This window comes from Lampetra planeri, chromosome 17, assembly GCF_965212315.1.
Source record: "Lampetra planeri chromosome 17, kcLamPlan1.2.h2, whole genome shotgun sequence".
In the NCBI taxonomy this organism is placed as follows: Eukaryota; Metazoa; Chordata; class Hyperoartia; order Petromyzontiformes; family Petromyzontidae; genus Lampetra; species Lampetra planeri.
Window position 1 is genome coordinate 5,380,502 of NC_136123.1, and position 15,663 is coordinate 5,396,164.

General features: G+C 45.4%; 1 protein-coding gene across 2 annotated transcripts in view; it reads left to right on the forward strand.

Annotated features, from left to right (window-relative positions):
* Positions 1-15,663, forward strand: part of HYDIN (HYDIN axonemal central pair apparatus protein) — a 126,853-nt gene that overhangs the window by 99,141 nt on the left and 12,049 nt on the right. For both annotated transcript variants that reach the window (XM_078601931.1, XM_078601932.1), the window contains exons 64-77: positions 450-552; positions 2,166-2,432; positions 2,754-2,899; positions 4,263-4,490; positions 6,346-6,506; positions 7,455-7,555; positions 9,043-9,244; positions 9,714-9,938; positions 10,457-10,589; positions 11,881-12,046; positions 13,438-13,585; positions 14,061-14,268; positions 14,870-15,094; positions 15,378-15,553. In XM_078601931.1, the coding sequence (XP_078458057.1) occupies positions 450-552; positions 2,166-2,432; positions 2,754-2,899; positions 4,263-4,490; positions 6,346-6,506; positions 7,455-7,555; positions 9,043-9,244; positions 9,714-9,938; positions 10,457-10,589; positions 11,881-12,046; positions 13,438-13,585; positions 14,061-14,268; positions 14,870-15,094; positions 15,378-15,553 (2,489 nt within the window). The remainder of the gene's footprint in view (positions 1-449; positions 553-2,165; positions 2,433-2,753; positions 2,900-4,262; positions 4,491-6,345; positions 6,507-7,454; positions 7,556-9,042; positions 9,245-9,713; positions 9,939-10,456; positions 10,590-11,880; positions 12,047-13,437; positions 13,586-14,060; positions 14,269-14,869; positions 15,095-15,377; positions 15,554-15,663) is intronic.

Consider the following 15,663-nt stretch of genomic DNA (forward strand, 5'->3'; position numbering starts at 1 on the left):
TAAGATATATACATGATAGATAAATAAATAAACAAACAACACTTTGTATTACCACCACAGTATAAGATAGACATTTGAATCCATCAAACAATGGATGTTCTGGAGCCAATGTTTTCCAGTAATATTTAAGTAGGACAATTCTTGAGCAGTTTTTCATCTGAGTATGAAAAAATGTACTGGGGGTATTACATTTGAAATGGATTTACAAAATTATATTATGGATGCAAGAAGCAAAATTAAACCAGCATTGTGGAAGGAATTTGAAGGCCTGAAAATTCTAAAAGAGAAAGTGCACAAAGTAATGAAACAAATAACGAATGACAAAGCACCTCGTCATTATGAAATAATATCATTCATATGCCAAGTATTGAATAGGAGGTCACCCACTGATGTGTGTAAAGATTTTATTGGTACTGACCACCCTGCTAAAAATACATTTTTGTTTTCAGATTAACGTTGATCTGTTGGATGAAACGGGTGCATTCAAGCTCAAAGTGAAACCAGGAACAAAGTGTTTATACCCTCTCGACAAGGAAGAGGAGGCCAATGAAGGTAAAGTGAACCTCCGAGGGGCTTCGTGAGTTGGCGTTGGGCGGAAAACTGCCTTCAAGATTAATTATAAAAGTTTTTGGGTTAGATCGCGTTATTTATAAATGTGTCGTAACATCCACCACCCGACACAGCCAATTAGTAAAAAAAAAGTGTCACGTTGACAAAAGACAAATAGTTCACTACTTTAGCCCACCGGTGTGTTGAAGTGTGAATCCACAACATTAAAACAATTTTGAGTACAACGTTTTGCTGGTAATTACATCCAGCATCATCGGGAAATTTGCTCTAACCCATAAACGTTTATTACGAATAATATTAGTCGCAAAAGCCTACGTGGTAAACTGCCTTTAAGATGAAACACATAATAGCAACATTTACATCACGTGCGGGGCATAACCCCAGTTTAGGGACGCTACAAAATCCGTCCGAGATTTTCACGTCTCAGGTTATGCATGCGGCTGGATAAATGAACTACAATGTGATGGCAGTATCTTCTTTGGTATTTTCTCCACTAGATGGGTGTATGCAGTCAATGCAGCCATCGATGAGAACTAGTTTTAGTGGGAGCTCGTCACTTATTGCCTTTGCATTCAAATGATCAATTAAGCCATTTCGTCATCTGAGACTGGAGTATTCTCTCACCACAGATGAAAATTATAGCTGAAAGCAAAGTACATCTCAGGCAGCACAAATTTAATTGCATCCAACTGGTATCATTATAATTCTTCGTTGATTCTTTTTGGCTTTAGACGCATAATGATCTCGCCAAATTTGTGTTACTTAGACCCTCCACCACCTGATATAGACAAACAAATCAGATTGTCGTGTGTAAAAGTGTTTAACAAGCCAATTATTGATGTGTCAGCTCACCGGTAAATAGAAGAACAATTCTCACAACCAAATTTAGAGTTAGACTTTGTCAAGCATCATCAGCACAAGATCTAGGAATTCAGTATAAAGACCCAGGAAGTCAGAAGAACCCGTGTCACCTGGTCCGGTTTCTTAATTAAATGTCACGATCACACAGAAACATCCAATCAGATTTAAGCTCGATACTAACAATTACAAATTCATTTATTCAAAAGTATATAGGCGAATTTATGAACATTGTATCCATTAACATTCTCCCTACTCATGAAATTACTCACCTAAAGCAGGGTCACATTAGTATGTTAGCTGGTACTGGTAGGAACCTCCTGGTTACACCAGCCCACAGGGGATTATTGTGTCCATCCGTGCAGGGAGGGGCTGGGTGGGGAGGGAGAGGCTGGGTGGGGAGGGGAGGGTGGGGAGGGGCTGGGTGGGGAGGGTGGGGCTAGGTGGGGAGGGGGGGTGGGGAGGGTGGGGAGGGGCTGGGTGGGGAGGGTGTGGCTGGGTGGGGGATGGGTGGGGCTGGGTGGGGAGGGGCTGGTCACCCCGTGGTGCCCTTATAAAACTCAACGTTGAACATATTCACGCCGGCTTGTGCCCGCCCTCACAGTCGAGCATATTTGCGGAATACACCACGCCGCCGTTGACCCTGGCCATTGACCGATCAACCCAACGTTCCTACCAGCTCCCTCTGCAGGAATGTGTTATCAATACGGTAAATCTTTGCCAATTAAATTGCGCAGAGCCGGCCAAGAGGGCGCACGCGGCGTCGCTAGTCATCCGTCCGGGAGAGAGCGCGGATCTGGAGGTGCAGTGCTCGCCCGGGCGAGTGGGGCCATGCCGCGGCAGCGCGCGGCTCACCGTGCTGGACAACCCGTATGCGGTGACGATGGTGCGGCTCGTCGGGGAGGGCTACAGTGACACCGTGACGCTCGACAACTTCCCCAGCTCCCCAGCAGCATCGCCTGACAACACTGACGAGACTTCGTCGGACCCTGATGATGTCCAGGGTACAAATCATCATCGTCATCATAACCATCATCATTTTTTGCAATAGTCATCATAACAATAGTTGTCATCATCAACGAGAATGTCACCATCATAATCATCACAATTGTTGGCATATTTGTATCATCATTATTGTCATCACCATGGTCATAATAATTGTTATTCTCATCAGAATAATCATAATCATCATGATTGACATCATCACCATCAACTTCTAAATGCCACATTATTATTTCACGAGTTTGATTCATAGAGATGACACCAACTAGCTGACTCCCGGTCAGCGTTGAAGATGGGGCATGGACGTGTGCGTGTATTTTCAGCGGCACGAGCAGAGCACCTGCATTTTGCCGACTGCCACATCGGTCGGCCATACCAGCTCACCTTCACCATGAGCAACCACAGCACCAGCGAAGCTGTGCGCTTCGAGTGGCCCTCCGACCTGCCCCAGCTGAAGTTCTCCCCGCAGGTTTGCAAGGCTCCAATCTGCATAACCTTAGCCCATTTTCCCCACATCGATATAATTACATTCCCAGTTCAGCCTCATATTAGCATTTTTAGCTGGACAGCTGTGAAGATGTTGTCTGCATGTTTTTTTTTTATTTGCACACAACTGTGGCAAGTTATTTTAACTGGTTAATACCTGGATAGGAGATTGCATTGGTACAATAGGTATTGTAAACATGGGCTACGATGTGGTCCAGAGATGGGAGTGCAGAGATGGATTCTGGGTTGTATCTGTCTTTTGCTTTCTCCAGGAACTCTTGCTTCCTCCAGGGTGTTTTAAAAAGATGGACCCGATTTCAAAGCAGTACTGCTTTGAAATTGGGTCCATCCGAACACACGACTCTCCTTAAAATACTCTTAAGACTCATTGAGGCTTTCCTGGGTAAAGTACATTATTCTTGTTAACAATTCAACTAAATCAACAACATTCATTAGGCTAGTGTTTGGAATGCAAAAGCTTGCTTTTGCCAGGTGGCACATTTCCTATAGTATTTACATTTGCAACGTTGAGGTGGGATTGGTGGATAATATAGGGAAGGTTGGACGATAAGTCTGATACACACTTCTCTAGGGCAACAAGATGCCTCTCGGTAGCAATACAATGAGCAGGACCTTGCTGAATATGATTATTAAGACCCAGTTAAAGCTTGAATTGGTAAATATTTAGGCTTTCTAACTGTGCAATCATGTAATTCATTAACAAGTATTCTTACTTTGACAATATATTCAGTGAGTCGTGTAAGAATTAATATGTAAATGTACGATTATTATATGTATATGACAAGTAATATTACATTATGGGACCTCCTTTGCCAGTACCAAAATATACCAATAGGGTTTTTCCCCTTTTTTTTCTGGCAACAAAACTGACACCTTTTGCAAGGAATCATGTCTACATTAACCGCAATACTTGAACTGTGCGCCTTTTGGCGTCATCTGGTCGAACACCATATGAGACGAGGCTCCAAAGAAAGCTGTCTCTGGTGTGGACCAATCAGTTTCAAAGACAATGCATACATTACCAGAGTATTGTTTTTTGTTTGCATTTGACTGCAAGTATTGCGGTTAATGTAGACATGATTCCTTGCAAAAGGTGTCAGTTTTGTTGCCAGAAAAAAGTGGAAAAACCCTATTGGTAAGTAATATTACATTTAGGCTTTCAGAGCAGCTACACTGTACAAACAAGAAATAACGATCAAGAATCAATACAAACAAGGCTGTAACAACTATACAATCTGAATTGCTAATTGAATTCAATCACGATCATCATCTTGATCATTCACTGGTGAACCTCGCAGCTCATGCTTCATCCCATTGCGGTTAAGGTCGGGCACCTGCACGCCTCCTGCACCAAGGACGTGACGGCCACCTTCCTTGCACACTCCCCCGAGGGCCTGCACAGGCGCGCCCTGCACTGCCGCCTGTGGCGCATGGTGCTACGGGAGCGGCCCGACAGCGTGCCAGACTGGGACGACCGGCTGCACACGGTGCGCTGGGTGGACGCCGTGCGCAGCAGCACCAGTCTGCACTCCGGCACGGGCGCCAAGACCAAGGTGGGCGCGCACGGGGACGCGGCGCCGTGACGGGAAGTCCTGCATGACGAGTGCAGGAGCAGGGTTGGCGAGGCCCGCAGCCGTAAAGTTTCACGGCTCCATGAGGCCCACCACTTCGAGAAACGGACCACTACGAATATTTATCCAACACTGGATGCGTCTTAGATGCACTTGAAGGGGTACTAGAGGGGAATATTTTTGAGCTGAAAAACACCTTTTAATATGTGCACAAGCACAAATAACAAACACAAAAATGCAACACATTCATCTTTAACACCGCCTTCAAATAAAATGTATAATGGGCGACTTTTGGGCAATGACCCTTCATCGCAGCACATCGAGAGGCCAGAGAGCTAAAGTGGCCTCTCTATGTTTTGAGCACACAGCCAATGCATACAGTCCTAGCATGATAACACTTGAGTATCAACTAAAGTGTGTCCCACCAAAGTTATGTGAACACTCTTTTCCCACAAGAAGGAAAAGGTTTCCTACCCCTGTGGTAGATATTAAGATGTTTTCTTGTTCATGTTTTTTGTTTGTTGCGGTTGCACCCGATTCAAGAGCCGAATGGCTCACAGGGCTATACCAAATACATGAAACTGAAACTGTCCCCCCCCCACCCCTGATGTAAAAAGTGCCACAATTCTCTCAATTCTATAATTCATCGTTTGTTCTGTCTTATTTATCATTGTTTTCTATGAGCCTAAATGTAATATGTTCATATATATTTAGCAAAATCATAAATAAGTGATTCGTACACCCATAATTTAATCAGGAGAGTAAGAATCGATTTTATTTGATAAATGTATTAATCGTATCATGCCTAATAAAGCGTACACCATTCACTCTCATTAAATCATGCCTGTTTCAGTCAGTACCATTTATTTGCGTTCAGGTCTACTTAAGGGATCTCCATATCATGCTATTGATTTGCTGACATTGCATTGATCCTTAACCCCAAGATTAAGTTTATAACAAGAAAGAGTTTGACAATTTAATAAATAAAACTGGTCGCTTTAATGGATCTCTGAAAGTGAAATGCAATCAGTTTAGATGTAACATCCGACATTTTTTCCTATTGCGTCATATTATTGTCTAATATTTGCATCCTTATTTTCAACACACGGTAGTCCTGGAGCTGTTTGCAGATGTCCTCTACGTGACTTTACCGAAAGAACCAAGAAGATGAATCCCTACAGTCACGAAAGCTTTAAATCGAAATTTAGTTCTCTAGCTGTTTGCAGATGTCCTCCTTGTCACTCTGCTCATTTAAAGAAGGGAGCCACACTAGTCAACGTACAGAACTGAATGGACTTGTACACAATAGTCCTCTAGCTTTTTTTTTCTTCTTGGTTCTTTCGGTAAAGTCACGTAGAAGGGAAATAATAAAATAATAAAAATAAAACATAATAAAATAATTCTCACGACGTTTTGGCCACAACGCAAGCAGCCGTCCTCGGGTGAAGAACAGGTCTGTCGGAAAGACAGACGCTGTCTTTCCGACAGACCTGTTCTTCACCTGAAAGACAGCGTCTGTCTTCCCGACAGACCTGGTCTTCACCTGAGGACGGCTGCTTGCGTTGTGGCCAAAACGTCGTGAGAATTATTTTATTATGTTTTATTTTTATTATTTTATTATTTCCCTTCTACGTGACTTTACCGAAAGAACCAAGAAGATGAATCCCTGCAGTCACGAAAGCTTTAAATCGAAATTTAGTCCTCTAACTGTTTGCAGATGTCCTCCTTGTCACTCTGCTCTTTTAAAAGAAGGGGGCCGCACGAGTCAACGTCCAGGACTGAATGGCCTTGCACTGAGCTCTGCGTGGCGTGCGTATGGCATGAACCCCGTGGGCAGGTGGTTGAGACGGAGCGGGAACCTCCGCACACCTTGCTGGACTCGGTGCCCCAGGAGCTGTCGCTGGCGGTCAGCGCAGTGGCTGACCTTTGCAGGCCCCGGTGTAAGACCGAGCCTGTCCACTTCCGAGACACCCTCATGTTCCAGACGCGCATCTACCAGTGAGTCTTACCCCTTTCCGTGTGTTTTTAAGATACAGTCGATCATCGATTATCCGGCGTGCGATTATCCAGCTTTCAGTTTAACACGTAGGCTTTTGCGATCTAAACCCAAAAACGTTGATTATGAATATCCAGCTTTCGACATTATCCAGCAGTCCCGGGCCAATCCGTCAAACACATGTTGTTGAAACAAGAGCGTAGTACATACATCTTCGAGATTAGAGTGGTGAGTAGGATAGTTTTGTCTATTTGTATGTTTATTTACGCTTAAAAACATATAGACAACGCCTAAAACACAATGTTACGCAAAAATCAGCTATTTTAAATAATGATGTGATTATCCGGAGTTTTTGAAAATCCAGCGCCCCCCCTACCCCCTGAAACAGCCGGATTATCGATGTTCTACTGAATAAGAGGTGTTTTTCCCTCATGTGTTCTATCTGTTATTTCAGCATTATATGACTCTCCGTTCAGAATGAACAGTCTTGAAAGTTGATATCAAAGAACAACTTTTAAAGTAACCTCACTTGTCTCTTTCTTCACACTGGAGGCATAGCTTTGATAAGCGTTGCAAAAAGTTGTTATCAAATACATGCATACCTAAATGTTAATTCTCATAGCTGAAATAAGCTAAATTTAAATTGATGTTTTTTTTTATGTTTGCTGTCATTGGTGACAGGTATGAGATCGCTATCTTGGTCTGCTTAATAACACATTTTTAAACAAGACATACATTTAACGCGATGGGTTTGTTTTGTACAGCCAATTGGTGACTGAGCTTAGACCATCAACTCTTCATATTTTAGAACCCGGTTCAGTTTAATCACGGTTGCTCTCCCATGCTGCTTTAACAGGCCGTAACATCGGTGTGGCTGTTTAGTTGTCAATTCGTAGCCCTCTACGGTGAATACGGCCGAAGCGTTAGTAACATTATCTGGGTGCACGCAGGCTGGAGCTGGAGAACACGGGCCTGGTGGCATTGCCCTTCAGCTGGGAGGTGCAAGCAGAGGATGGCAGAAGCAACCAGGACGAACCTCAGGAACATCAAAGTACACAATGCGGTCTCGTGATATTATAAACTTTGGTTCGAATCGTGTCACATTTTATTGTCCTTCTCCCACACCTCTGATTAGCACGCTTGGCTACAGATGGTGCAAAAGATGTTCAACATTCATACACACATACGAGTGTTTGTTAGGAATACAGTCGGTCAGTGAGGCACATTCACATAGTAGTCTCATTTATGTTTCCTGTCTTCTATGTTTAGTCTCATTTGATCCATTATCCCAAAGGTCTATTAGCATATGATGTGCACAAATTGTCTATTCTTGATTTGAAGCTTTCGTGACTGCACGAAAACTTCAAATCATGACTTTACTCTTTCGGTAAAGTCACGTAGGACGCTTTTGTTGCGCCCGAAACGTCGTGATTTATTTTATTTTATACCTACATGACTTTACCGAAAGAACCAAATTGTCTATTCCTTATTATTACATGCCTCATGTCCCTGTGTTTCAGAAAACCCACAAAAGCAATGTGCAACATATGAACCTATGTTCAATTTCCATATTTAATACTGATGATAACCTTCAAAACTGGTCATCGTTATCATCCACAGCACTAGTGCTGGTGAGAGAGAAACTTGGCCAGGCATGAAAATGTACATCCCTTCGGTGAAGTCAAACTAAAATGAGCACCTACATCAACATCAGCGCTGCCAATTCAAAGGTGGCCCACTGTGGAGCAGCTCACACCTCCTCACGTACTGTGCTAAGTGTTGCCAACTCCGTGCCTATAATATAATTACTCCAAAATCTGCATAATATCCTCATCCCAAAAAGTCACAAGGACGTTATTTACCAAGTAAAGTCTTAACTGACTGTGATGTTTCCATCCTACCTGCCTATGTCCGCTGTTATTTCCGACTCTCTGTGTCTCCCGCTCATCATGTGTACCTCTTGCTCTGAGGGTTTTTTTTGTTCCTGTTGCCCGGCTCTGACATTGACATGCTAATCCTCTCATTGGCACACCTCCGGTGGCTAGGCCATCTCATATTGGCATGCTAATCTCTCACATTTACAGCTTCAAATCAAGATTTACGTACAAATGCCTTCTCTAGCTCTGCCCACTTACCCTTGGGTTGGGCCCACCATCTTGTTGCAGCGGCTCTTTCTCCCACGTCAGCAGTTTTCCTGCTGTGTTTGTTTCACACCTGATGACGTTTGCTTGTGTTGCGATCTATTATTTTTTAAACCTACGTGACTTTACTGAAAAAACCAAAGAGTATTTGTTAGTAGTCACTGTCGGAATTTTTCCGATAAGGAAACCCAAAAAGTCACGAGGCGTCCGGATAAAATCGCAAATGTGGCAACACAGGCAGTACCAACTGTATTAGGTGCTCGCTGACAGCGGCTTCCCTGACAAATATGTACGTACTTACATTGCACTTCTTTCGCACCGTACCTAGCCAAACCGTTGTAATCGGAGGTGCGACGTCCTCGAGGCTAAGCTGGGGATCATTGTCTCCGTGCACCAGGGACCGAGGTGCGGCCGGCGAGCCGGGCGGGCGGGTTGGTGAACGCCGTGCTGGCTTACGGGACGGTGGACGTGGCCCCGGAGGACCTGCCCTTCACCGTGGAGCCCCCCAGTGGCTCCGTGCCCCCCGGTGCCACCCAGCAACTTCAGCTGCGGTTCTCGCCGTTGGATGTCGGTGAATTCCGGGCGAGGCTGGTGTGCAGGTGTGAGGCGTAACACCACCAGCAGGAATCACGACGGCATTCATAGATCCCACAAGCAGGGCATTGTACAAAATGTGACATTATACAGCATCCATGGGCTGGGGGATCACTCAGATTGTATCATACCATTGACCTGCTTAGTTACAGCTTGACAATAGATGGCAGTACGAAAAGTGTTTGATAATTATCTATTTCGAGTTTTGAGTGTCATTCCCTCATGTATGTGGGTACTGTAGGTTTCTCCCACATGCAAAACACCAATGAAAGCATTTGCCACAAAACTCAACTCTAGAGCCTCTTAAAAAAGGTCTTGAAAACTGCGAAAGCATTCCTGGCTCCTTCTGGTCAAAACGCGAGCGCGTATTACTTGACTCTATTCAATGAAAGTTATCCAAGCATTGCGGCTGACAGACCGACTTGCAGACTTACAGGCACAGCAATTAAAGTTGCCTCTTCTCGATCGTGACAGCATCCCGAACCTGGGAGGGCAGGCCGCCGAGCCGTCCGTGAGCGTGTCAGGTTGCGGCCTCATGCCGTGGTGTCACTTCGAGGTGGCCGACTCGGACTACCTCTCGGGTGGCCGCCGCAACCCCGAGCTGCCGGGGCGGCTGGGAGCTCCTCCGGGGTCAACGCTGCCGCCCGACACGCGCGTCATCGAGATGCATGCACTGGGCGTGCACACGTGCGTCACGAAGTACGTTCCGCCACCTTCTCCCACTCGCCACTCAAAGCACTGCCAGGCTAAGGGGTGGAAGAGAAAACGCAACTCATTTAATGCAAGAGCTGTAATTATGTACCTAGATTGTGTTTCCTGGGCTGCCCAAAATCGGTTTGAAGCGTCGGTAATGAGAAAATAGACTTTGGAGTTTAAGTCAAGTGCATCTTTATAGCACTTTAGTGACATCACTGTGCCATCACTCGTACCTCTGATTAGCACAGTTGGCTATGTATGGTGCAAAGTAAGTTCAACATACATACATTTAATGCAGTGTCAATGCAGTGATGATCATAATTCTAAATTATTTTTGTCATTAATGGAGCTTCAAACCTGTTTGGAATTGTCTGAAACACACAATCAAGGTTCATATGTAAAATATAGAGTTGGGGTTTTATTTCATCAGGTTCTTCTTTAATGCATTGGCCTTAGTTAGTGCTATATGAAATAACGACTGCCTTGCTGTAACCCATTGTTTGTAATGGTCATTCCTGCAGGTCCTTCTACATCCTGAACCCCTCCAGCAGCGCATACTCATTCTCCTGGCAGTGCGAGGATCCACCAGGCACACTCACCCCCTTCACCTGCCGCACCCCTGGGGGTGTCCTGGAGGCTGGGAGGAAGTCGCAGGTGATGTCAGCAGCTGGCCTTTGGTGGGAGTCAGTTGTTTGTGTTAAAAACAGATGGCCTGGTTCGCAGGCAGTGCTACGTAAGAGAATCAATATTTTCTTGGTTCTTTCGGTAAAGTCACGTAGAAGGGAAATAATAAAATAATAAAAATAATTCTCACGACGTTTCGGCTACAACGCAAGCAGCCGTCTTCAGGTGAAGAATGAAACACCACCAAGATTATTTTATTATTTTATAATAAAAATAAGAAATATCTGGGACGTGGTATTAAATGAGCCATTTATATAATTATTTTATTATGTTTTATTTTTATTATTTCTCTTCTACGTGACTTTACCGAAAGAACCAAGAAGATGAATCCCTGCAGTCACGAAAGCTTTAAATCGAGAATCAATATCTTTATATTTTATACTTTACTCCCTCTATTTAAGACAGAAACAGGACTTCTTCACAATTATGGCTATCGCCCGATGAAGCTGGTTGTAATCACCCGTGAAACATCGCACTCGAATTGTAAATGTTGTGGGTTTACTCTCCAACACACTGGCGTGTTGAAGTAGTAACTAATTGGCACGTTTTATTTAAATGACAAACCTTACTAATTGGCTGTGTTGCATGCTGGCGGGTTTAACGACACATTAATATTTACGCAATCTAACCCAAAAAAACCTTCATTATGGATAATATTGGTCGCGAAATCCTACATCTTTATTTCACCTGACAATATCATCCTCGATAAAGTAGGCATCAGTGAACAGTAGAAAAGACAATCACAATTGGGACATGAACTGTAGGAAACGATTCTGCCAAAATCTACTACTGGCTTAAAGGCAGGATTTGTGGATCGCACAAAAATGCAGCCTGCGTGACACGCCCACAGGTTCCTGTAGGAAGCAGTATTGTTTGCAAAGCCGATCATGCTAAAAAACAAAACTATTGGATACATATGTCAGAGCAGAGCCCTCTTAAATATGAGTGTAATTCAGTGATACTTTGATTGGTATAATAAAAAGAAGAAATACCTGGGACGTGGTATTAAATGAGTTCAAGTTCATTTCAAGTTCATTTACTAGGTATAGCCTTGTGAGCCATTCGGCTCTTGAATCGGGTACAACCGCAACAAACAAAAACATGAACAAAAAAACATCTTTAAGTGAATATGTGACTAAGTGCAAACAGAAAATCCAAGAAAAGACAGCAAAATATTGCAGAAAAAATATGTACGTACTTACATTGAGCCAGTTTCATGAACGCTCTGATGCATCCATATGCATTCCCACCCACTTGCCAGGTGGCGTTTGAGTTTGCGCCGACCCAGCTGAACCTGGCCGAGTCGTTTTGGAAGTTCGAGGTGGCCGCGCACGGCATGAGCGTCCCCTTCCTGCTGGTGGGGCAGGCGCGGGAGCCGGCCGTCTCGCTCGACCGCTCGCACCTCAACCTCCACTCGCTGCTCGTCGGTGAGGCGCTGCAGCATGAAACGCTGCTCCGCACAACCCATTCAGGCGTTTAAAATGTATCGCATCAGAGCAACTACAGCACCTGCATGGCATTGCTTAATTGAGTAATTGTTTTGTTATATTCATATTGTTGTACTCCCTTGTTAGGTGCTATTTCTTGATGAGAAAGCAGAGCTATCCACCCTTGATGTTGCTTGTCCCCCACGTAGTTTGCTGTGCACTGACTTTGTTAAACAGAATTTCACATACATACTTACGTGCTATAGCCTACTAGAATAGATACCAGAATCAGCTAAGTTTACAAAAAACACAAACACCAGACCCATATCAAAGTTAAATTCCACACAAAATACACACGTGTAATTGAGTTGAGCCACCAACATTTGGATATAGTTGGGTTACGTTTGAATGTGCAGACACATGCACTAAATCAGCAGATTCTTATGAAATAAGTTTACATTTGGTATTCACATCATTCTTACATCACACATTTACGCTATTTTTTTCTCTTTTGCGTGCATCATGAGCGCAGGAATCAATTTGAATCCCATTTACGTGTTGCACTGTGACATGTCCAGTGCAGATGTATGACCTGGACGACAGCAGCGGGGGCTTCAGGTCGTAGGGAGTCACGCTTCTGTTTGTTGCCTAACCTTCCCAGGCCGTGCGTCTCATGGGCCTTGACTCTCTTCGCTGTCATCCTGAACGACCAGACAGCACACGCCCAATACACCATCAAATAACACCACCATCGGCACTCGTAACACACAAACACCCGTTACTAGGTTGGTTTGTTGTTCTTCCCACGCACCTCCAATTAGCACCGTTGGCTACGTACGGTGCGAGAGAAGTTCAACATACATATGTACATATGTAATATGAGGCTATATCCGGCTCACTGACGTATCACAACTCGTCATGGTGATTGGCTCTGCCGGTCATGGTTTACAGCCAATGGGGGGAAGCCTGGGGGCATGGCCCTGACGTGATGGAAAGGTGACAGCTATAAGGATTGGTTCTGCTGGCTTTGGCCTCAGCCAATGGGGAGATGAGTCAGGGGCGTGGTCCCGGGAGCTGACGAGGGAGCCTGGAAGATTCGATGCAGGCTAACGAGGATTGGCGGAAACGTACCACGTGACCCGGGTATTAAATAGGGGTAGAGACCAACAACACGGGGTCAGAACAGGAACGGGCAGAGGAAGAGGGCCACGCGGGAGCGGGGCTCCGAGTTGCCACGTGGCAGGGCGTCTCTCTCTGTCGATCTGTCCCTCTCACGCTGTCTATCAGCAGCGTGAAGTAACTGTAACATAAGTTGAATAAAAGACGGATTCCAGAAGTCGTCTCAACGAGCTTTTTTACACATACATGCATCCATTGTGCTGCCACTGCAGGCCACGAAGCCGTGGAGGTAGTCGACCTGTGCAACATTGAGCCGGAGGCGTTTTCCTTCTCCTTCCGGGAAGAGTCGTGCCACTCGGAGGGCCGCACCGCCAGCCTCGCCGTGCAGCCCATGGAAGGCACGATCCAAGCAAACAGCAGGTGCTCGCTGGTGGTCGAAAGCTCCAAAATCGAGTCAACGAAATGACCAAATTAGAACATTTGTATGTTAATAACCAGGAGACAGCCATGTGTTAATACAGAACCATGTTTTCCACATGGTGTGTAACTTTTTCCATCTGAGTCTCAGTACTGCTCAGACCCGGACTCAAGACTTTCCTCTACCCTGGCTATGACTGTCTCCATGAAGTGCCTTCCTTATCATCTTTAGTCTCCTTTCTTTTATTCCTCTTCGAAAATAATCAAAATACATATTTTATTTCCCTTGCTCACAATATTTGCATGTCTCCCACCCCTTAATTATATAACATCATGAGATATATGAATCCAAATTGTATTGTATTCCACGACATAGTGTTTATTTTTGGTGATCTGGATTTAAACTGCTGCCGTTTCTCTTCAACTTTTTTTGTCATGAATAACACATTGCTGAAGTGCATGTCTGTTTTCCTGCCAGAATTCCAATCCAGGTTTCTTTCAAGCCGTCCCAGGAGGGCCCGGTGAACTTTAACCTGCAGTGTCGTGTGAAGAGGAAGAGCCACGTGCTGACACTGAATGTGAAGGCGGAGGGCTACTCGCTGGGCGCCTCGCTGCGGGCCGAGACGCCCCAGGGAGAGCGCTCCACCCTCTCCGCCACCGCTGTCAATCACCTGGCGCTGGGCCAGGTACAGCTGTCCTGCCCCGATCAGCTATCTCGTAACACGTGCACAAGTGTGGTATGCCGCGGTTGTACATGTGCTACGTTGGGTGGCATGAGAGCCTCCCAAGTGATTTGACCTGCATCACCACGCTGGTCAGTGCTGGGTGAAGGTGGGTCGTCACATAGACTATGCACCACAATGTTCCACAGCCTGTAAGGCTTGTTATATGCATGGTCACCCATCCAAGCACTATGTTGGCTTGGCGCTGCTCGTCTTAGATCTGATGAGATTGGATGTTCAGGGAGATCTGGTCACGATAACTATTTTACCTGATTTCAAATAAAGGTCATGGATTAATTATATGTATGTTGAACTTCTTTCGCACCGTACGTAGCCAACCGTGCTAATTGGAGGTGCCGGGATGGACAACAAACTAAACACAAATAACAGTTCTAAATAAATTAGTTTTCAATTTAGGCTTACAAGTGCATAGCTCCAGTGGCTTCCGAATATCAGAAGCATGAGCGTTCCAGATGGCGGCAGAAGCAGCATCTGAAAGCGCACGGTACAGTGACCGTCTTTGCTCGATGGCCAGTTTAGTTGATCGAACGGTGCCCGTGTGCAGGTGGAGCTCCACTCGAGCACATACCGCCTGCTTGACATCGACAATGAGGGCGCCTTCGACTTCAACTTTGAGTGGGAGCTGCGGACGACGCGCCGCGATCTACGGGCGTGCGTGACCATGTCGCCACATAGCGGCTCTGTGCAGCGCAGCCAGCGCACCCGCTGCACCCTCACCTTCCAGCCCACGCGGCCTTGCGTCCTGCGGGACGTGCAGCTGCACCTCAAGGTAACGGTCCAGATGGAGGGCCATTGTAACGTGGGGTCGAATACCTGCTTATTTAAATTAGTGCTTAAATAATAGCGCTGAGACCCTTTTGCACATTCTGTCTTGTTAGAACATTGTCGTTGTGTGTGGCATGGCCACAATGGCTGAGATTCATTCATGTATCGGATAGGAAGTGGGGAATGTAATTAAACCGGTTTAGTTTTGAAAATAAGTAACACGTAGTATGTTTTGAATGACACAGAGGCAAGGTGAATGATTTGGCCACGTGGAATTTATCACACAGATCCAAAATGGGCCGACATTCGTGTGCACGCTGAACGGTTCCGGTGAGGCCCCCTCCATCTCCGTCAACTTCTCCATGACCACCTTCGACTTCGGGCCGTGCTTCATCCACCAGGCGGGCATGGACCCCCACAGCACACTCCTGCGCATCTCTAACGGCGAGGACCGCGATATCAGGTGGGCTCCCCTCGGCCAGCCCCACTAAATAGCATCAGAGCCACGTTACAAAGCTGCAGCGTGTACAAAACTCTTTGGCACGTGTCGTCACGGGTGCTGCAAGATCTGAC